Raw genomic sequence first — 23,400 nt, forward strand, 5'->3', positions numbered from 1 at the left:
GACATGACGCATTGTCTTGGTGAAAAAGCGCTTTTTTTCTTTTCATTCAAATTCTTTTCTCATCGATTTCGTTTATCAAACGCATCAATCGGCCAATGCAAAGTTCAAAATTGATAGTTTCGGTCGTCGGTTTCACTTTTTCGATAGTTTGCGTTTTCAAGCTGCTTGGATTGTTTTCATCGATTGCCGTCCTCGAGCTGACGACCACTTTGACACTGGAGTGTATCCAGGTTTCGTCCATTGTTACATATCGACGCAAAAAATTCTGTCTATTTCGGGGAAACAGCTCCAACCGCGTTGGGAATCAATAACACATTTTCGTTTTTGTTCAACGTTAGCAAACGTAGCACCCACTATGACAACAGCTGCATCATAGACAAATGTTGATGCAAAATAATGTGCACACTGCTGTATGATACCTTTAACGCAATTATGAATTATTGTTTTCAAAAATTGCCTCATTTGGCCGGCCGTAGCGTTCAGCATCTTCAGTGTCAGTACGAGCACGTTTAAAGGTGAGAAACCCCTCAAAACTAATTGGCTCAAGTGGCACGTTCCCCTAGTCATTTGGAGATTTGTACGTGAAATGTGTAACAAAAATTTTGTCTTCGAAGAACATATAAATAAGATAAGTGAGGCAAAGTATCATAAACCAAATCTTACTCTCAAGCAAAGACGGTAGGCTCGGTCGGAAGGAAAAAGAAGGAGTAACTTGTTCAAAATGTTTTTATATTATTTTCGGGGGGAAGATTTTATTTTATTCGAAACTACAATACATGTTTTTCCAAATGTGTTTCACACAACTGAGAATTTAATGTTGATATCATCAAGTGCTCAAGCAACTTATCTAAATTGTCCTACCCTGCTAGCTGAAATGAAAATGATCTTCAAACAACACTAGCACAACGTTGAATAAAGTCCAATTGAAACGAGTGCCACACGATTTACTGTCTGTATCCTGAAAAACAAAGCAATAAAAAAGGCTGTCTCAGCGAGTGTAAACAAATCAATCGTTCACACTAATTAAATCGAATTGGGTGATCAGTTCGAAGTGCACAGAATTGAATTGTGTTGTGAGATGGGTTTCGCACTTCGATCGGTTGAGTTATAGTTTACGTATATATTTCAAGTGAAAGTATGTGAAGGTTGTCAACGGAAATTGCATTAAACAAAAGTACAAGCGACTGGTTTCCATTAGATTGAAGATAAAATATTACGCGCAGTGGTGTGAGATCGATACAATTGGATCCAAATATTATTTCCGCCCGTTGGTGTAGCATCAGTGATAATGTTTACTTTACCTCTATACAAGGACCATTACCCCGTCACATCGTGGAGCGATGCCTCGTCTGGACGAATGAAGAAAAGTGTAAGTTTTTATGTTGAAATTATTTGAATTGAAAATAACTCTATCGCTCATCCAGAATGAATGACTTTAGAGTAGCTACATTCAGGAGTCAAACAACGACAAAATAATACACCGTGTCTGTCTCGCAAATAAAGAAAAACGACCAAATGTGATTAAAAATAGCTGGCAAATACATTTTCAATCGGGTAACGCCGTTCTTTCTTTACATCAAGCGAAAATTATTATTGTGTGTTTAAAATTCACAACGTAAACTTAATTTAGCTATGTCATTCATTATTACATGTTTCACGTTTGAGAAGATGACATTCGTGTAGAGAAATGGTTAAGTAGAGCCGGTTTCGTGGAGTATCTTCATATCGTTTCAACTTTTTTTTCCTCACTTAATTTTCCCGATGCCCACAATTTCATTGCGTTAATTCTGACGATAGCGAAAAATGAATTTATAAATATTTTTAACAAAATTTCAAATCAGTTCAAAACTGACACTTCAACAATGTGTACCGTTTTGATGAAAATAATTGGAATATTGAATAATATTTTTCATCACAATAAAATGAACTAACTCCATGATACGGTCGTTCGCTACTTCTACTCTGTATGCTTCGTGGTCAATTTTAACGGAGACACCTCGGCTCCTTCATGACGATCGATAACGATTACTGTTAGTGTTGTTGTATACCCGAAAAACAGTGAAAATAGCAAAAGTAGTGCAACAAATCTCGAACATTTGCTGTCCTCCCATGCCTTTATGGTGTAAATAAATCGACTTTGTCAGTTGATTTGTGATAGATAGGGAAAAAGAGAAAAAATAACATCATGAGAAAATATCGGCATAACTCACATACAGAATCTTAAAATTGCCGTAAAACGGTGTAATACTGGGTGTACAAGTTTAAAAAGTCGTTCTTTCAAAGATAATCGTTGTCATGCTGCAGAATGACTTTGCCGTGCCTTCAAGCCCATTTTGGCCGTTTTTCGATTAATCCATTGTTTAAATTATTAATTTGTTGCTGGTAGCGGATGGTACGATCTGTTTCTCCTAGTTTAGGAAACTTGTCGCACACTACTTCCTTCTGATGTCACTTCACATATAGCATTGTCAAATTTCTTCCCAAAACAATTATTGCGCTTGATGTTTGATGGTTATTTGACGTTACACATGTTTTTTTCGTTTCGGATTCTCGAAATATGTTAATTTTTTATCGCCAGTTACAATCTGGTTCAAAAAAATCGAAGCAATGAAAAGCAGTTCGTATTGAGTATTTCACTTTTCCATCGATCGTTCGTTCGGTTTGTGTCAACCTTTTAATTTTTTTACACGGCTCTCAGACTTTTCGAGTGACATTCAACTTTATTACCATCATTTGTTATGTTTGTGTATCATCTACATCCAATAACTTTTGTATTACATCATCTTCAAACTTTTTCGGGCGATTTTCGTATTCTTTGTAAATAACATCAAAATCACCTTTTTAGAATTAATAAAACAAATGTTCACAAGTTTTCACGGTTGGAGAAAGATAACCATGACTCTTAACAAGAATTTAATGATTTTACTATGCCTTTTGCTTTTGATTGAAGCAAGAAAATCGATATTCAACATGTTTAACGCGAAATCAAAGCATATTCCTAGCTCGAAACCAAGAAAACAAATATGACGTTTTGAAGAGGAGACATTTAACCAACAACATAGAGCTTCAGGATTGCAACATACTTAAATAGATTTTATCAGCCATCTGATGACAGCATAACTACATTCTAATCATCCGCCCCTGGTGAATACCATTGTACTACATGGAATGAAAAGTTCCGGGCCTCTCACAGAAAAGACGTGAATAGTTTCGAACCATGTGTAGTTTTGTTGAGAACAAGCCTCTAGATGGCACGATACAAAACTCCTGATAAAGAATCCACTAAATTCTGAATAACAGCTGTTCGTGTCAGACGAGTTCTAGTTGTCATCAAGCTATGGAAAAAGACGCACTAGCGTATTCATGCATAAAAAAAAGTCTTGGCAATACATTCCTTTTGTCGAATTTGGCCTTTCTGTTTCAACAGACTTCGCAGCCGATTCTTAGCATACAGAATTATTGCATGGCTAGTACTACGATCCTACTGACACTATGAATCCTTCCAGGTCGGGGCTCGAACATATGACAACTGGCTTGTAAGACCAGTGCCGTATGTATTGAACTGCCAACCCGGGCTCATGTTCATGCATAAAAGCAACGGTGAAATTGAATGATTTGCGGTACGGATTGGTCCAGTATCCCCCGTTTTCTCCAAAACTGGCCCCCAGCGACTTTTATCTATTTCCAAACCTGAAAAGGTTTCTTCAGGGAAACGGAAGCGAATCTTGAAGGCCTTGACAAATCTTTTTTTTCCAAATAGCATCAAAATGTTCGAGGACCGATGGGTCAAGTGAATCGCTCTAGATGCAGATTATACTGAAGAAAAACAAAGTTTCACGGTAAAAAATTGACTTTTTCTTTGTTAGGCCCGGGACTTCTTATCTCATGTAATTATAAGAGAAATACTTTGAAAACTGCAATTTAAAAACACGTGCATGGAGTAGGCGATTCTTTAGTATTGTTAATTTTCGTGTTGATATTTATCTGGCGATAATCTTGGACAAGATTTCATTTATTAGCGGTTTGTGGTTCATTCAGATTGAAAAAAACGAGCAGATTTACATCGCGTTAGACACTGTTTTGCCCTTTCTCTTGTAGAAAAGCCATGCGATACCAATGTAAATCGAACTATGAACAGAGGTCCGCAGGATCGAGTGTTACATACCATTCGAATCAGTTCGTCGAGATCGCAAATGCTATGCGTGTGTATGACAGAAAATTTCTCGGAGATTCACGCCAATGATATAATATTTTCATTTAGAAGTAACAATTCTCATGAATAGATTTGAAACCGACAGAATCCCAAATCGTACCTCGAAACGCAATATCAATAATAGGTGTTTGATTTACAATAGCCGGATTGCATTGGAAAATTTATAACAAAATGTTTGTTGTTGAACTTCCTCAAGCCGGTTACCGAGAAAGAAAAATGGAATTGATTTCATTGACGGCCAATTAGTTATAAACCGATGTGCTATGATAATGATAAAATAAAACATAAGTTAGCTTATTAGAATTAATATTATTTTCGGATAAACCGACTCTTACGTTCAACTATCGCTTTAGTCTAATGATCCTCGGTTTGTCTCACAATGAGTCTTCATGCTCTGTACCTACTCTAATCCTAACAGTCCAAAGACAACGGTTGAATTGGTCTTGTCCTGATCTCCTATCTAACACCTGGTTATCAAAGTAAATGCCCATTTAGCTCAACTATTTAAACCAAAAATATCTGAGACGACCTAGGCGTCTGAACCAAAAAAATGCAGATTTTGCATCCCGGAAATATAGGGTGATATGCACCAAAAATGTACTCATTTTTCTTAGATATGACTGAACTAAATTTCGCAAGCTTAGATTCAACTGAAACTATAGTCCTATAACCTGCTATAAAAGTTCATCTGGATACAACTTCCGGTTCCGGAGTTACAGGGTATTATGTACGAAATAATGAAAAAAATGAGCATTCAGTTTGCTCAACCGTTTTTATCTAACTAATGTTCGAATGAAGGGTCCTATAATTCTCAAAAAAATATTCAAATTGAATCTTCTAGTTTTCAAATTTTGTTAGGATCCAATCTAATTTGTATCTGGTTTCCGATTCCGAAGTAGTCAAAAACAAAACTTTTAAAGTTGAACTCACTTCTATTTCTCAGTGATGATTGAAATGATTTTCGCAAACTTTTGTTTATAATAAAGTTAATATTGCCTCAAAGTATAATGTTTAATTTTATCCGGATCCTTCTTCCGGTTCCGGGTGATGAGTGTCAAAACTTTCAAACTATCATATAAAGTGACGATCCAAAACCGGTACGTGTTGGTACGGAAGCAGAGAACACAACATCCCCTTTACGAACGATGCACACAGTGTACGGTGCTCGATTTCGTACACGCTATAAAGAAAACGAAAACCGACAACGAAGTTCGGTTTTGAAAATACAACCAATCCATTGGCAATGAACACATACGTTCCTGTCTTTTCAACCGTGTCTTCAACACCTACCATGATGCAGGCATGTTACCGGTGTATGATTTTGGTTAAACTCGGTCCTGCAGTTGGAAAAAAATCATAGCCACTTTACGGGGAAGTGTGGCCGGATGAATGTAAGAGCTTCAATGGATTGAAGTTTATTTAAAAAGACGTTTATCTGAACTTCATGCTTAACGATGCATATGAAACAGCAAAATTTTTGTTTTCGTAAGAAATATTCGAATGGAATGTTGTTTTCACTGCATTTATTATATTTTATGGAAAATGGACCAAATTCTTTGGAACTAGCCAGCAAAATCTTCTAGCATGCAGGTCTTATTTGTTTATAACCAAACAAACTCACTTTGGCTGAACCGAACCAAACAAACTCACTTTGGCTGAATTTCGATTCAAGTTACAAAAGGATAATATTCTTAGCTGGTATCATTTTGATAACACTGTTTTTGACAGATTACACATGAATCGCGTCTTGTGTCATTGTCAATCAAACTTGTTCAGTTTTGTCCATAATTTATTCATGAATCGTCGTTTGGTCTATAATTTAATCATAAATATACTCTGGCAAAAATGGACAAAGATCCACTTTTTATCGCAAAATTGTTTCAGCAACGAAGCTCATTTCTGGTTGAATGGATGCGTCAACAAACAAAATTGCGTATCTAGAGTAAAAACTAGCCAGAATCATTGCAAGAGCTACCAATGCTTCCCAAAAGTCATTATCATTCTCCAAAAATCGGCTATCATCATCGATCGTTATCAAAATCATCATCGATCATGATAACGATAATCGTTTCAACTTTCTTCGCGTTTCGTCTTCGGATTTTCGATAATCGTTTGATTGTCTGGTATTGATATTGGGGTAGCATTATCCCTTCGGATCAGTGTTGCGTAATTATTAGCACCTAGTCCAGTATCGCCACTGAGTATTATCTCATTCCTATCAAAAATCACTACTGTCATTCTTTGAATTCACACATTATTATGAATGATCATTCTCACGATTACCAGCCATGGAAGGATTTTCACTGGCAAATGAAGAAATTCAGATGTCGGTAGTTCAATACACAATAGGAATATGCAATGCAATTAAAGCGAAAAAAAGAATTATAATTATAGATACAAAAGACTTTGTTTGAATTCCCGAATTTATTTACTCTCGTGGTCAAATTAGATTAAGCCTAATTAAACGCTATTTGGCATGAATTTGATTTATCGTGAGAATAATTTTGAATGATTATCGTTTCATTATCACGTGAAAGTTTATGAAATATCGCTACAGTGATATTGAACCAGATGAGATTTTCATCATACCACAGATAACAGATATACAGGCTCACATATAAACTGTGTGTAAAATTTGCTCAATCAGCATGGCGAACACTTGCAGATGTCACCACGATCGACACGAGGTGCCCCCACTATTTGGGTGCCGCTTTCACATGAGACACAACTTTGGGTGCAACATTCACTTCTCGCTAGATTTTTGTTTTGCTGTTGGTTAAAATGACAAGTTTATTTTTGATTTATTCCGATCGAATTCTCGTGTGATTTATGCGACATGAAAATAAAATTGTCTTTAACACTGAAGAAAGCTGAAATAAAATATGTGCTTTTCTGTACAAACCAAAAAACCCCTAAATGTTCACACTCTGCGGCGACCAGTAGTCAGTCGTCACTCGTTTTCGTTCTAGCCATCAGAAAGGATATAGCATCTCGGTGCAAAATCCAAAAAGTCGTTACACAAATAGTGTAAACTTTGCGTCTGCTTAGCGGTTCAAATTGAACTGTTAGGCGGAGATGGCAGTTCAATTTGAACTGCTTTAAGCACTTATGAGCCGAAGGCGAAACGTGAAGAAAGCTGAAATAAAATATGTGCTTTTCTGTACAAACCAAAAAACCCCTAAATGTTCACACTCTGCGGCGACCAGTAGTCAGTCGTCACTCGTTTTCGTTCTAGCCATCAGAAAGGATATAGCATCTCGGTGCAAAATCCAAAAAGTCGTTACACAAATAGTGTAAACTTTGCGTCTGCTTAGCGGTTCAAATTGAACTGTTAGGCGGAGATGGCAGTTCAATTTGAACTGCTTTAAGCACTGATGAGCCGAAGGCGAAACGTGAAGAAAGCTGAAATAAAATATGTGCTTTTCTGTACAAACCAAAAAACCCCAAAATGTTCAAACTCTGCGGCGACCAGTAGTCAGTCGTCACTCGTTTTCGTTCTAGCCATCAGAAAGGATATAGCATCTCGGTGCAAAATCCAAAAAGTCGTTACACAAATAGTGTAAACTTTGCGTCTGCTTAGCGGTTCAAATTGAACTGTTAGGCGGAGATGGCAGTTCAATTTGAACTGCTTTAAGCACTGATGAGCCGAAGGCGAAACGTGAAGAAAGCTTTAACACTTAGGGAAATCGTGTGATAAATGTTAAAATTGTTGTAGTTGGAATATTTCTACAACAGGCAGGAGGATTTTGTTATCGTTCCGGAACGTAGTGGAACGTTTTGAAAGATCGCGGCGAACAGTCGAGTAGGTGCAATAGTGTTTCCAACGTATAGCAAATTTGAAATTTACACAGGATTTTGAAAAACTTTGTTCGAGCCTGTATATCTGTTATCTGTGATCATACTCTCTTCTCATAATCATCGTTGATTTTGCGAATAGTGATAATTGATCGATAAAATCGAGCATGATTTTTTTCAGCGGCAATATTTGATAATTTAATATTTTCGCAACACTGATTATTATTCGTGGAAACCGGCTGATATGTTGGAAAGAGTGTGCAAAAATTGGACCTTGCACATGAGCCGTCTAAAGCGGAGTCGCAGACAACATTTGCATGAAATCATCTTCAAACATTAAATTATATTGATCGTTCTATCGACTCCAATAAAGATTTCATCAATTTTCCAATTTTTTGTGTGTTTTTGTTTTGAAAATCAAATCTCATACCTCTTAAAAAATCATCATTTACAGATTACAGTTTCGTAAGTATAGGGTGATGAAAGTTAAAATATCTAACCGTCATTTGATTGACGACAAAAAATTTCCAAAACATCCAACATCCGTAGTAAGGTTTTACAACCCTCCTACCTGACTATTTGGAGGATGTAAAAACTTACTACGACTGTGGCGGTCTTCGGTTCCGGAAACAGATTGTCTAAAACTCTAATATGAAACTTGTATCGATTTCTCATGAAATGTCAATGAGAAAGCCACCATTGCACCACTAGGTAGATTAAAACAGGTTTTTTGTTTATCAATGGTTCAATCACCGACATATTATGATTAACACACTTACTTATCGAAAAGACAAAATTAAAAAATTAAAGTATTAGAATGATGTGACAGATCTAGGTTTGCTCGAATTCCGGATATTTTTCGTTGCGTGTAACGTCTTTTCTGTTGATTTCGTATGGTTTACCAAACCATTCTCTCATCCCTACTAATACGATTGTTATTCTGTGAGGTGCAGCGGTACTCACGGTCTCTAGAAACAACGAGTGTCGAACTAGCAAGACTGCAAATATATGAATGATACATTTAATTGTTTAATTAAAACTAACATGAATAATAATAAAGAAATTATTTGCAGTCGTGAATTGTTCAAGTGAAAGAAAAGCATGAAAAAGGATGAACTCGAATTCAATGATTACAAGTATTGAAATCTAGCAAACTCAACAGTTCCGAACAATCGATACGTGATTTGAACAGATCCAAGGCCCGTGAAACGTGTTAAGCCCAGATGGGAAATTTTGTGTACCAGGTGGATGACCCACTATTTTGAAGTATTCATAAATTTTAATGGAAATGTTATTTAAATATGACATAACATAGTTTTTAACCGATTTTATTGATAACGTGGTTAAAACCACTAATAAACGACGACGACGACAACAACAAATTTATGATGAATAGCTTCTAGAGTTGCATATTCACCATGTTTGTTTTTCAATTATTTGCTTAATAATTACGAATTGCGCTGTAATTGACTTCATTATGATCATCACGTAAACTTTAATGTTTCGACACCGAGAAAATTTGAGTGTGCTTAAATATATAAGCACACTCAAATTTTCTCGGTGTCGAAGCATATATTTAATATTTTGATATCAATAATGAACAAATGAAACTGTTGAATACATAATATACGTCATAAGTTATTTTTTATTCAGCTCGATGCTCGTTAAGAGTTTAGCATAGATTTGTTGGAAAGATGCCAAAAGTTTTGATGTGTATATCCAATACAGTGTAAGCAATGTGGCGACCACTTGTCTACCTAGCAATTTTCCGCATTATTTGGTAGCACCATTAGGACCGAGCAAGGACCGTAAAGGATTATATTTTCCACTCCGTTAATCGAAACACCAATCGCACTATCCTTTATCCTTGATAACAACATTTTATACATGTTGGAAAATATAAGCGCAAAACGATATCACCTTGACGCTGTTTGAAAACATGATGCACAAGAGAAGACCCAATTATAATGTAATTTTGTTACCTGCTGTTGATTTTATTAATGGAAATCAAATTAGCTTTCATCTGTGCTTCGTAGAAAAACGGAAGTGGTTTCATAGATCGCGCTGCAATCTCTTTCGTGGAGGCAGTGCATATCTAGGTATCAACATAGAACAACATTTTGCCTTCAACAGCACTAGCTGCTCCAAGGAAAGAAAACTTCAACGGGCTTAATAGGCGTGTATAATGAAAGCTTTCTGTTCTGTTTTTCAACTTTTGACCCACCTGCTTGACGATGGCGATGCAGATGCTGATGCACAGCAATCGTTAGTACTAGGAGCGGCTCGATCAGCTCACATGTAGACCGAAAACAAACATTACAATACAAATGCAAACAGCAATATAGGCTTAGTATTCCCGCACAAGAGGCCCGCGGAAGCTATTATATGCGCCGTTGTCGTTGGAATGACGGTTGTAAACGGTAACGTTTATTTTTATATCTACACGTATACATGTATGCACATTCAGTATGCAGAATTTTCTCCTTGGGTTTCCTGTTTCGTGAGCTGGGTGAGAAAGTAAACCAAGTGAAAATAAGGTCATTCACACTAGTGTGATATTGTTCACAGTTACCATCATCTCAAATTTAGCAGCAATTTGCAAAATTATATTGTAAAATAATGGAATAAGTTTCAAATCACGTCAGAAAATCTACTGCAATTACAACTTCGATATATCCGTAAAATAATGTTCGCCAGACGAGAGGTTGGCCGCGCCCTTTGCATTTCTTGAAAGTTATAAAACTTGTAGAAATAGTACACGTATTAATTCAAATTTGACCGCATGTAATATGAAAAGCAACTGTGTTCATGATCGGGCGTTTTACCTAGAGAATATATTGTTGTAACACTATGAAAAGTTTGGAAAAGTGCTGTATTTTATGTATATTTCACTGAATGTTGAGCAAATTTGCTCGCGTAATTTCGTAATTGGTGAAAGTTGATCACGAATTCAAGATTAACGATTATTACTTTTATTATGTAGTTTAGATATAGTGATATTTACAGTTCAATATTCATTTCATAGGCAATATACATAAGTTTTTCTTTGCCGTGGCATCCACAATATTTATTTATTTATTTATTTTACTGTATCACTAAGAAAAGGCAAATTTAATTAATATTTAACTTTGACTGAGAAAAAAGTATTTATTTAGCTGCGAGCGACTCCGAAATATTTTTGTATTCATTTCGGCGAGAACGAAAGATATACGATCAAAAAGCTCAAAAAGAATGATTGTTGTGTTATAGGGTCTGAGAACTTTTTTTAGTAATACTTTGTTCTTTCATCCATTTTCAAAAATATCTAGGGAAAAGCAGTATAAAGCACTCCGCTTACTTTGCTAAGCATGAGAAATTTGAAGTTGGTTCTTTCTACTATGCAATTTTGGCCTCGGTTGATTTTCGCAGTGATTTCAGTGATTTGGTTCTTTTTGATCATTGAAATGACTTATTAAAAGAAATACTTACCAAAAGAGACTTACCGTTCTCAAATATAATGTTTGACGTGAATACGTCTTACTTTATTATGGGGTGCCTTTTCAAAATCCGTCATGTAAAAGAATGGATAGAACTTAGTAATGAATATTCCGAGTTGTACTAAACGCAGTAACATAATTCTTTCTTCATGCCATAAAAAATATGATCAGTAATTATAATAAAATTTTCAACAGAAAGAGATAACTCTAATTGGGTTTTCTCAAATTTTTGAAAACTTGCATTTCTCGTACCCGCGACGACGGTTTCGAGGTTGTCGGGCACATATCAGTCCCGATGTTCAACTGGAGGAGTGGAAAAGTTAAACCATTGTCAAAAATTTATTTTTGTGTTTTACATGGAACAAGGTGAGAACCTTCAACCAGCAGCGGCAAAAACAGACCTTCTGCGTGATATAAAGCCTCAAACGCTAAGGTCGCGCTCTCATTTGCTTCTCGGACTGCGTGGATCTGGATTCAGGAACTGAAAATATGAATTGGATTGTGGAATTGAGTTCTAAAACAGAATATTGGAAGTGAGTTCGGTATTCTGAACTTAATTACAGGTTTGGTATAGTTCCAGGTTCAGCATACAAGAACTAATGAACTGAATCCTAATTCTGAAATCTAGAACCTGTTTCTTGACTAGATTTTGGAAGTGTGTTCAGTTCTTCGACTTGCGTTTGGAATTCGAATCCGAATTCCGATTTAGAATTTTAACCTCAAAATTCTGAAACAAAATTCGGGATATGAATTTTATGATCTCGATTCTGGAACTAAATGTTTGATCTGAACTTCGAACCTGAACTTTGGAACTAACTTAATCCTGAATTCGGACACTTTCATAGATAGTTTTGTTATATACTGTTTACACATGAAATTTTTATATATAAAAAAAACATTTATTGGGAAGCAAATGACGAAGGAAAAACAAAGGAGATAGGCTAGATATTACGGGATAGATTATCTTCCAGATTTCAACGTGAGTTTCGAGACGAATCGAGAGATTCGTGGTGGTCGAAAATCCATTACAGATAAAGCCCGTAACGAATGCCTCTTTGATGCGATTACATAGGGCAGCATCAAAACTACATGAAATGAAGCTGAATGAATGGAAAGTGAGGGTACTCGAGCTAACAGGTAGCACAAGGTCAAATACTGAGAGCATATTCCATAGTTCGGACAAGTTTCTGTTGATGAAAAAGATATCCTGTCACTGGGGTTTAACTCAAAACTAAAAACACGAGTGTACTTCGAGCGTTCTTGGATACAGATTCGCTAGAACTTTTTGACACACCTTGGATCGATTATTACAAGCCAGAGAACAGAATGCTTACCCGGCAGTGAACCGAAACCAGCATGAGTGCTCCAAAGCGAACTAAGGAGACTCTATGGGTCGGGAAGGTTATTAACCTGAGAGAATGTAATTCCTGAATTCAGTTTCATAATTTAATTCCTTAATTCGGTGCCAGAATTTATTATTCAATCCCTGAATATTGCTCCTGAATTTTGTAGGATTTTTCTGGGGTAGATAAATAAATGACAGTGAAAAGCACTCAACAAAACATCGGATGATGGGGGTGTATAAAAATATTTTATTTGTTCCGCTCCATTTTTCACACACTTGAACAAGTTCCATAACTACGATATTTATTTTTAAAAATATTTCGAAATTGCTTCTCGTATTACTATCCAGTATATTTTGAGTTCTATATGAATTGATCGAAAAATATTTTTTTTAAGATTACGCCTAATTTGTATTTAGTCAATGAAAAGTCACAGCAATGACAGTTTAGAAAAAAACAATCAAATTGAGAAAAACAACGTATATTTAAGGTATAATACAATCGCGGGAGATTCTGTTTTGTCTTACCTTTTTGCTTTACAAAATCTTTAAGCAATTGAATGTAAAAGCTCATCTAGGTTCATGTTCATATTTTGCTCTGCTCGTTGAGTATAAAATAATACTGATCAGTCACGTGATCTTGTCACATAGACATAGCTCCCAGAGTCAGCTGATTTATTCACACGAACGAAAAAAAAAACGTGTGCAACAGTGGGTCAGCCGTGCCGCGGACTTAATTTCAATATACTGCAGGGTAAACCACGTTTTGCGTCCTGTGCTACAGCAGAGGCAGTATAATTAGCGACTTGTCGAGGATCATCAATATGCAAACAACCTAATAGCACTTATCTGTCGTTTCCTCACTTAAGGTGATGGACATGTTGTACCTGTGTGAACGTATTTCGAAACATGTTGGAAACGCTACTGTTGTATCATGTACTGCGATTTTGGTTATAAGAACAGTAGTAAATTATTGCTATACTATGGCAATCAATCAATTTTCACTCAATAGTTGGAAATGCTTACCTTCCTATATTGAAGAGAACATACATCACTGCCAAGTTCAAGTTCTAGGCAAACTCTACCGCATTCTCACGTAGCAAGAGCCATGCATTACAGATGTGTTTTTTCTCTTTCCCACTCTCGTTATTTCAGATGGCGGAACTGATGCAGCAAATGCGTGATCCAGCCTCAATCGGTGGCGGATCGGTCGGCAGTATACCGCAGAGCATTGTATCGTCTAGTGCAAACTCCAACGACATACACCGAGCGTTACGTGGCCAGGGCATACATTCGACACCGGCATCAAACTTGAAGCTATCGGAGCAGATGCGCCATGCACAGCATGACAGTAGTCCTACGTTGGCCTACTGTCAAAATGGAAACAACGCAGCCGGCACGGGGCATCCGGCACAAGGACGTCTGTCGGCCTCAAAAAGTTATTCGGGCGGTCTAAATCAATCGAGCAGTGGAGGAAACATTCAGAACAGTGCCAGTGTGTCATCTAGTTTATCTTCACTACCGGATATATCCGCTAATAATTCGCAGTTTTTCGAAGTGTTATACGTGGGAAAAATCAAAGTGTCACATAAGCGTGTTCCGTTCACCTTTATCGATGACGCGCTGCCCAAGTTCAAGGCTTACGACGCTCAGAAGCTCAAACAGCAGCTGGATATAGCGCGAAAGGTGAGTTAACTGTAAAACGATCTATCCGCTGTCGCTGTTCATGATAATTGAACACAATGACAAAATGAAGCATAACTGCCTGGTCATTCGTCGCCATTAAGTTTTGATATTGAGTTTCTTCAACTAACTCTAGACGTTCATCCTCAAATATGAGTAACAAAAAAAGATGACATAATCGATGAGCTTGAACAATAAACAATCATATCTTCATTATGATCATAGCAGAATAACTTGTTATAAATCATGAAGAGATATTTAATGTTATCACTGCTCAAACGAACTTAAAACTTACTAAATTTCATTACAATTATTTATTCGGTTTACGTTTTACTGTTTACTGCTCGCAGAACACAAACAGTGAATCATCCGATACGGACGTGGATGCATCTTCCAATCAAGTAGCGTCATCCACGTTAGCAGCGCCAGCACAGGTGCTTAACAGGATTAGTGAATCTGGTGAAACAACTGGCAGCGATGGGATGGCGCAAAGTACAATCATTACAGCGAATAAGGAGAACACTGAACCAGCGTTGCAGTCATCCAACGATGCTAAGGTCTTCCAAGGTCGCAGAGTCAGTCATTTCGATATTCCGGCGAAAAAAGTGTAAGTAGTTTCTGTAGTCGCAATATTTTTTTTTTTTTTTTCAAAACAGAGGGTATAGGTAATCCATTTTTATCCCTTATTGTTGAATATTTTTTTGTTTTAATCGATTCTAGATGAGTTATTCAATGAGGACAACGCAGAATAAAAAGTTCTACCGATTCTTTTGTTTCCGAGTAGATGTTATAAGAAATACCAACATTCTTTCGACTGCTGTACACTTTCATACAACTTGCGAATTTGAAATTACAGGTTGATGAGCGTTATCAATTTCAAACCGTCATATAAGTGACGACGCAACGAACAAAAAACAAATTCTGCAAACTGGTCATCAAACTCTTCCAATTTGCAATTTTCAAGTCACCGTTACGCAAATCGTTTAAATTGATGCTCATTATTTAATTTTCAATTTAATCAACATTTTTGTTGTTTATTTATAAGATAAAGATTTATTTCTCCAATAACTACATTAAAATAGAATTTTTGAAATTGTCATTTCCTGGTCGATTGCGAAGATTATCGTGTCATTTCAGAATGGGAATTAGAATCCACCAGGTTCTGCGTCTGAATTCGGAATCGCGGGTTGGTGATTCTATGTATTGGACACTGGTATTGCAAACCAGTTGACATTTTTTATATCCCGACCCAGAATGATTAATTCTGTTAATAGGACCGCAGCATCAGCTATAGAATGGTTCTGTACGCTGAGAATTTGTTGCGAAGAATGTTGAAATAGAATATTCTAATTTATTTATTTGTTCGGCTGATTGAATTCTCAAGAGTTTATGAGATCGAAGCTTACGAGAATGTATTTCTAGATTCAGTTTCCGTAACAATCCAGGGCGAACAATCCGAGATCTGTAAGGTGAAGCGAGGAAAGGGTATAGCCGAGTTTTCATACAAAAACTGCCCCCAAACAGAACAAAAATTGATGTACGCTGTTTGAAAGGGTTTATATTGGAGATGATTTTCCCAAAATTTTAACCCTTTAATTGCCATATTGGTGGTGTTAGGGTGGTTCTTCTGATTTTCATTTTATTCAATTTTTTCAAAAACTCCTAGATACATAATAATAGGGCTTAAGCTGATATGTGATAAAAGTACTCCGCGAAACACCAGAAAAAGGCCACTAAGTGCAAGTAAATTCGATTAACTATATTTGCGAAAGCGTTTGAAATTCAATTTTTACACATAGCTTTCATTCATTCTTCGTTAATACATATTTCGATTAAAGCAGTAAAACAATACGATTTTCCGAAACTGATTTATAAAGGGGTCCTCTTCAGGAAATAGCAAAAAACTGAAAATTTTAAGTTTAAAAGAACATGTTGTTTGTATAGAAAATCGACGATGCGAATTAATACGTTCTTTTTGGGTCTTCGGAACGTGCTGCAGGCGCTTCGACTTGATTTCTATCTGGTTTGTAGTATTTCTCAGGACTGCTAATAACTAACCTTGAAACCACCAGACTATCCAGCAAGATGTTGAAGTTAGAAACGAATTACAACCGTCCGCTGGTACACATGTTCACTAATGCATCACACTACATCGTTGCTTGGTATATCGACCCAGTCGTGCGGGCCTGTGTGAATAACATAAGGAATAAAGTTCTTTTATCATTATTAATTACGTCAATACTCAAGCCCTGAGCTCAAGTTGTAGATGGAAACGCATGGTATTTAGTTCTAAGGGCATGTGATATATGATTTTAGAATTAAATACCATGCGTCTCCATCGGATGATGACAATTTGATGGAGTCGCATGGTTTTCCGTATGAACTATTTTTTCAAAATCCGATATTATACCCGTCCACATTTTTTAAAAATCTGAAAAAATACAGCGTAATGTACTCATAAATGATTTATTTTTGATGTAAAATACAGCGTGGTACCAAAATTGCAAGTGCGATTAAAAATAAATCGAAAATTTTGAACATTTTTTTCACATGAAATACATTTTGAAAAATACTGAAAAAAAACAGAGAGGTTTCCCATAATTCCTAAAATATTCCTGTTTTTTTCAATTTTTTTGCTAAAGAGGTTTTTGAAAAAAATTAATAAAATGGAATTCAGAAGAAGCACCCTAACTCCACCAATATGGCAGTTAAAGGGTTAAAATTTTGGGAAAATCATCTGCAATATAAACCCTTTTAAACAGCGTATATCAAGTTTCGTTCTGTTTGGGGGCAGTTTTTGTATGAAAACTCGGCTATACCCTTTGTTCTGAATAGCTTCGATGCGTTGGGCAAGTTCTACAAAAGACTGCGATTACCCCAGATTAATTTCTTAAAAACTTTTACCTTGTTCGATTGTTTGCTCTAAATACTAATTATACTAATTAAAAGTCAAATGTGATAAGTTTTTTATTAACATCACGTTTATTTCGTAAGTTTTTTTAAACAGTGAAAATAGGGAACGTTTCGAGCGTCGTTGCATCCGTACGAGAGTACGCTTCACGTTCAGTTTTGCTCTAAAATAGCTAAATCGTTCAATATACTACTGTAGGCAAAAAATAGTAAGACTATGTTCATTTTTTCAAAATTCTTTATTTATTCTTCCAAATCTATTCTATCTCCCTCAAAGTAATCCGACATGCCCCAATATACTTGTGCCAAAGTTTTTTTTCCAATTCTTGAAACAGTAGCTAAGTCAATTGCCTGTCAATGTACGATTCACGTTTGATGTCTTCAATTGACTCAATACGGTTTCCCCGGAGCGGTCGTTTGAGTTAGCTGAAAAGCCAGAAGTCACACGGAGTTCAATCAGGCGAATACGGTGGTTGTGGAACGATATTGGTTGAATTTTTGGCGGCCTCTTTTTACGAATAACTTCGCACAAAATGATGTTGATGGCTGTCCTGGTCATGGTTCGTCGTCATCGCGTTCTCAACCCTCTTTGAACAATTTGTATCAATCAAAAACACTTGCTCGCGACATACAATTATAGCCGAAGGCCTTTTGCAACATTCTGAACGTTTTTTGCACCAGAAATTTGATTCCAGCCACAAGATTTATTGGGACTTCTTTGTTGAATAATTTTACTCATTGTAAAAATCGCCGATTGCAGTTTTAATAAACACTATTGAATATTTTGACGTAACACTTGGCACAGATGTCACTCACAGTCATACCAACCCAGAAAAAAAAATTGACGAATAAGGTTTCTGCGCGAAATGTAATTCGAAAGCCTTACTTCGTTTTGCCCACAGTAATATTATGAATTACTTATTCAATAGTAATACTATGAATCACTTATTCAACACAAATTATTCATCGTAAAGACAAAAGTGGAAAAAGTTTATCGTTTCGTACACTGTATTTCCTATTGAGATCGTATCGTTTACCAAGACATAGCCCAGATCTTCTCCTATACCTTTTAATACATTTCCTATCCTGTGATACACGTAAAGATGCAGTGGTACCCGCGGTCTCTAGAAACAACGAGTCATTCCTTCCCTTCCTCAGTAGCATAGACTTTCGTTATTGACCACATAATGAAAAGTTTTGAGTGAGTGAGTATGAACAGTGAAAATGATTTGCTTCTCCAAAGCATCATCTTTTTTTGGTTCATTGTTCTTCGGTCAATCACGAAGTGCAACTACGGGCGGACTACTTCAGCTTAGATCTGCAGCATTGAAATTCTTATGTAAAACATCAAGACAAATGCAGTTTTTTTTTTTTTTTTATTTCGATTATAGAGGTTTTAACCTTAAGGTCATTCGCCTCTTCGGGCCAGAAAATTTTTCTGACCCTATGTGCGGGGTTGGGAATCGAACCCAGGCAGGCTGCGTGAAAGGCATCGACTTATCCATCACGCTGTACCCGTCCCCACAAATGCAGATTCAAAAATATACTATTTGGATTATTACATGGTTTGCAGAAATTTGGAGAGTTTTTTGCTTCTTAAGAGTGAAACAGTTAGTAATGAATTATAGCGGTTTCTTGCTTCATAAGTTTCTTCTATACACAACTTATCAATGTAAAATATTATTTTTGTCCACATAGTGACGACTCATCAAAGGAAGATTTATTCATTGGAACCATGAATATGGCAAAAGATAGTTTGAAACATTCTGACACACAGAAATCAAAATCTCAGCAACAGCCTGCCAACGATTCAAAAGCTTCTGAGGATGTAGAGTAAGTTGTTGTAATGATTTCAATGCAACTTCGCAAAGTGAATAGCTTCGTATTTTTCAAAGTTTGGTTAGCTTATATTACGTTCATACTACAGAATTAAAACATGCTATGAAAACGGTTTTAGCTGTACAGTGTGAAAATTATGTTAGATTCATTGCTTAAACTGCTTGCATCATGAAATAATTAAATAAAAGTTCACACTACAGGTTTGCAAACTCGACATCAATAACCAACCATTTAATAAGATAATCTTTCATCACGAAGGATTCTGTTTTTAATTTTAGTAATACATCACATTTGTATTGAGATTTGTGCATCCGTAGTATGTTCTCAAAAATATCCACTAAAATTTTGCAATATTAGAATATTGAACTGTCGTAGAATCTATAGAAAAAAATACTAACCTGAAATTGAATAATTAAAAACTTGTATATAGGACTATAAATAACAAAGTTGTATATTTAAATAACTATTAATATGCTTAGTAAAGATGTAGCCTGTTTTAGAGTATAATAGCTTTTTTTTTTATAATTATCCAGATAAACGTAAATTGTCTTCAAAAATTTGGCTCAAATTTCGTTATCACATATAGATGAATTATTCTGTACTCGAAGGAGCGTATTTTACATTCGAAATACTGTACCGAATTAACTATGCCGTATAAATAAATAAAATACCTTAGAAGCTTTTAAATAGCACGGCAAAAGCATTAAACAGCACGCAAAAAATAAATAGTTTATTGAAATACAATCATTTATTGAAAAAATACCAATTACCAAAAAACAACAAATTCTGCATTTGTGTCACTATGCTTCTTCGTTCTTTAATAATGATGCAGATTGCATGAAGTAATTACAAATAATTCAAAGCAAAAATCTACAATATGCTATTCACATACATCTGGATAGTATCCTATTCCGCACTAATCTAGTTTTAGCAGCAATGCAGCTTTTAGTGAAGTTACACAGCTTCTCTAAAAACAAATTGATTTGACAGATACAGTATGCATGACAAAAAGTAACAAAATTTCATTGTATATATAAATCCTAGTTGATAGTCTTCGTTCTTTTTACAGTACTCCCACTATTTAAATATTTTACATTCCATTCTAGTGTCCCAGTGCGCCGTGATCGGTCTGCCTCGATAGGGTCCATTCCGATAGTAGAGCAAAACCGAACGATGGTTTTTCTAATAGGGCAGTCCGACTTGAGACTCATTAGCCCCGATCGCAAGCAAGTCCTGCTGCACAAGGAATTTCGTGATGTGGCCAGTTGCGCCCAGGGACAGAAAAATGCCGATCACTTTGGTATCATCTGTCGCGATGTGAACAACGACGGCTATATCGGATACGTGTTCAAGTGTCAGTCGGAAAACGTTGCCGATGAGATCATCATCGCCATCTCGCAAGCATTCCTCGTTTGTTCGGAGCAAAAACAAAAGGATAAAGCATCTGCACAGATTTACTCCTGCGAGCATTGTCCAATGCTGTGGTACCACAAACTATGTTCGGACATTGAAGGTCTAAGCGACAAAAAAACACAGTATATGATATTTAAACGAATTGATACCACTCTAACTGATGAGGATCAGCGAATGCTGATGGAGAAATATCATGGTGCCGAGGAGGCAGCAGGTCACAGTATTGGAGAACAGAACCAATTTCTTATGATGCTACTAAGAGCGCATTGCGAATCCAAACAACAAAGACACGTACATGACACAGCAGAAAACAGAACAGAATTTTTAAATCAATATCTAGGTGGCAGTGGAATCTTTATGAAGGCCAAACGGTCGCTAACTAGCTCGTTTGATCACCTACTGAAACGACGTACCAGCAAAGATGACTTCAATGGGACTTCTTCATCAATCAAAGATTCGAATTCCTATGGTGACTTGAAGGGTGATATGGAGCCTCAAACTAGAGCTCGGGCTTCTACGATTGGATCTAGTCCCTCTCTCAGTAGAAAGAACTCTGATTTTGGAATCCCGCAACCAACACCTCAACTGAAGTCTCCAATGATGGATATGTAAGTAACAATATAATTGCTAAAAAGTAGTACAGCATTTATTAAAATTTCTATTACTAAATTACAGCTTCATAAAAGTGGGCAACAGTCCTAGGGAAAACTCTAGTCATGCTGGCTCCTGGCGACAAGCAATGTTACACCGCGTGGTAACCCCATCTAAAAACATGAAAACAAGTGGTGATGAATACATGTCACCATTACGAGCTCCTCACATAAGCACCAGACAACGGAATCGTGAAGAGCTTCGTGAGCTATGGCGCGTTGCAATAAAGCAAACTATAATCCTTAACCGTATGGACAAGGAAAATGCTCGACTGCAGGCACGACAGAACGCAATCAAATCTAATGAAATCAAACGAATCAAGCTGGAATATGATGAAATCACAACCTGTGACAAGCATGCGATCGAAATTTGGGATATATTTTTGAATGCCTCTACAACGGAAGAAGTTCGCACCAAGAAAGACCCTAAAGTTCTATACCAAGCAATTAAAAATGGTGTCCCAAGAACTAAGCGAGGCGAGATTTGGAAGTATCTTGCACATCAACATTCGTACAACACGGCTCCGGTAGATACCACAAATTTCCCTAATTTCAATACCCCGTACCAAGTGCTACTGAAGAATTTAACCGAACATCAACATGCTATCTTCATTGATTTAGGTAAGCAAGTTGTTAAACGTTGTCTATTTATTTGTTTGTTAGTTTTATTGCAAGTGTTCGGATCTGGTATTATTATTTTTTGTTTCGACCATGGAAGTTTTAACCTTAAAGTCATTTGCCTCTTTGGGCCAGAAAACCTTTCTGATCCTATATGCGGGGTTGGCAATCGAACCCAAGCAGGCTGCGTGAAAAGCATCGATCTACCCACCATGCTATACCCGTCCCTCTGGATCTGCTATTAAAACAACAGTCCTTAACCGTATTCGTCTTGAATTCGGAATACTGGATTTTGACCGTAGTTCCCCACACCCTCAGTACTCGTACTGCACGAGCATCCTAACCGACTGTACACACCCAGCGAGTACAAGCTGGGCCCCGCAGTCGACGACCTCTTCCAAGTTTTTACTGAGCATCACGTAGGCTATTCTGGCTTCCGACATTCTTTCTACGTTCTGTCTACTGCATTCTGTTGTGTTTTTCTGCTTCCAATGCTAAAAACAGGACAGAAAGTCCGAAGAAGGTTTATATTTTTCGTACATGCTCAGTGAGTACGTGTTCCATCGACGCAAATAGGTGGTAATCTGAAAGGGCTAGGTCTAGTGAGTAAGGCACTTGCGATAGCAATTCCCATTTCCAGTTCTCTTTTATTATCTCCCGAAATGGTTTCTAAGTCTGAGATGAAGTATTGTTATAAAGGAGTATCATTTACCTTTTTTGGTACCATCAGTTCAAATCGATCATTTGTTGTTTGTAGCGTTGGGTATTTATTGTTTTACTCGGTTTACGCGGCTCCTAATAAATAACGCCACGTAGATTTCACCAAACGCAGTGCGTTGACTTCTTGCCGAATTGACATGGTTTTGCTGTAGATGTTGCTGTCTCATCTGGAACGTGCCATTTGAGCCAATTTGTTCTGATTCCTGATTCCTCATCTGGACTAACCAAAGTATTGCGTAAAAATTTAGGAATGAAATTTTTAGGAATGAAAACGCAGAGTTAATCTATAAAACGATGATGAGTGGTCTTTCCGTAACTTGTCTAGGATTCAACGATAAATGAACAACTGGTACGTTGTCGATCGTCCTTCTCGAAAACAGTAACGAAAATCACGAACCATGTTAAAGTGCAATTTACTAGATTATCTTTGAATTATATTGCAATATCTCATTTGTTCACACGATTTAATATTTTCATGTTCATCACTTTTTATAAAGAACCGTATTTTTCTAGTGTTAAAAGACATTATCTTCAAAAACATCAATTTTTTTTTTCACAGGTCGAACCTTCCCAGATCACAAATTCTACAAGGATGCCCTCGGCGTTGGTCAGCTATCGTTGTTCAACCTTCTGAAGGCTTACTCCATTCTAGATCCAGAACTAGGATATTGTCAAGGGTTGGGCTTCATTTGTGCTGTTTTGTTACTCCACGTAAGTTCAGCTCTCACTATCATTACACCT

General features: G+C 36.6%; 1 protein-coding gene across 6 annotated transcripts in view; it reads left to right on the forward strand.

Moving 5' to 3' along the window:
* Positions 1-23,400, forward strand: part of LOC131433165 (TBC1 domain family member 4) — a 53,968-nt gene that overhangs the window by 28,108 nt on the left and 2,460 nt on the right. For 2 of the 6 annotated variants that reach the window (XM_058600020.1, XM_058600021.1), the window contains exons 5-10: positions 13,982-14,512; positions 14,860-15,116; positions 19,118-19,252; positions 20,365-21,279; positions 21,347-21,942; positions 23,219-23,370. In XM_058600020.1, coding sequence (XP_058456003.1) covers positions 13,982-14,512; positions 14,860-15,116; positions 19,118-19,252; positions 20,365-21,279; positions 21,347-21,942; positions 23,219-23,370 — 2,586 coding nt within the window. Of the gene's footprint in view, positions 1-869; positions 1,370-13,981; positions 14,513-14,859; positions 15,117-19,117; positions 19,253-20,364; positions 21,280-21,346; positions 21,943-23,218; positions 23,371-23,400 lie in introns of all 6 variants that reach the window. The other 4 variants (XM_058600023.1, XM_058600024.1, XM_058600026.1 and 1 more) reach the window with 4 other exon arrangements.

The sequence above is a fragment of the Malaya genurostris genome, chromosome 2 (genome assembly GCF_030247185.1).
Source record: "Malaya genurostris strain Urasoe2022 chromosome 2, Malgen_1.1, whole genome shotgun sequence".
NCBI classification, from domain to species: Eukaryota; Metazoa; Arthropoda; class Insecta; order Diptera; family Culicidae; genus Malaya; species Malaya genurostris.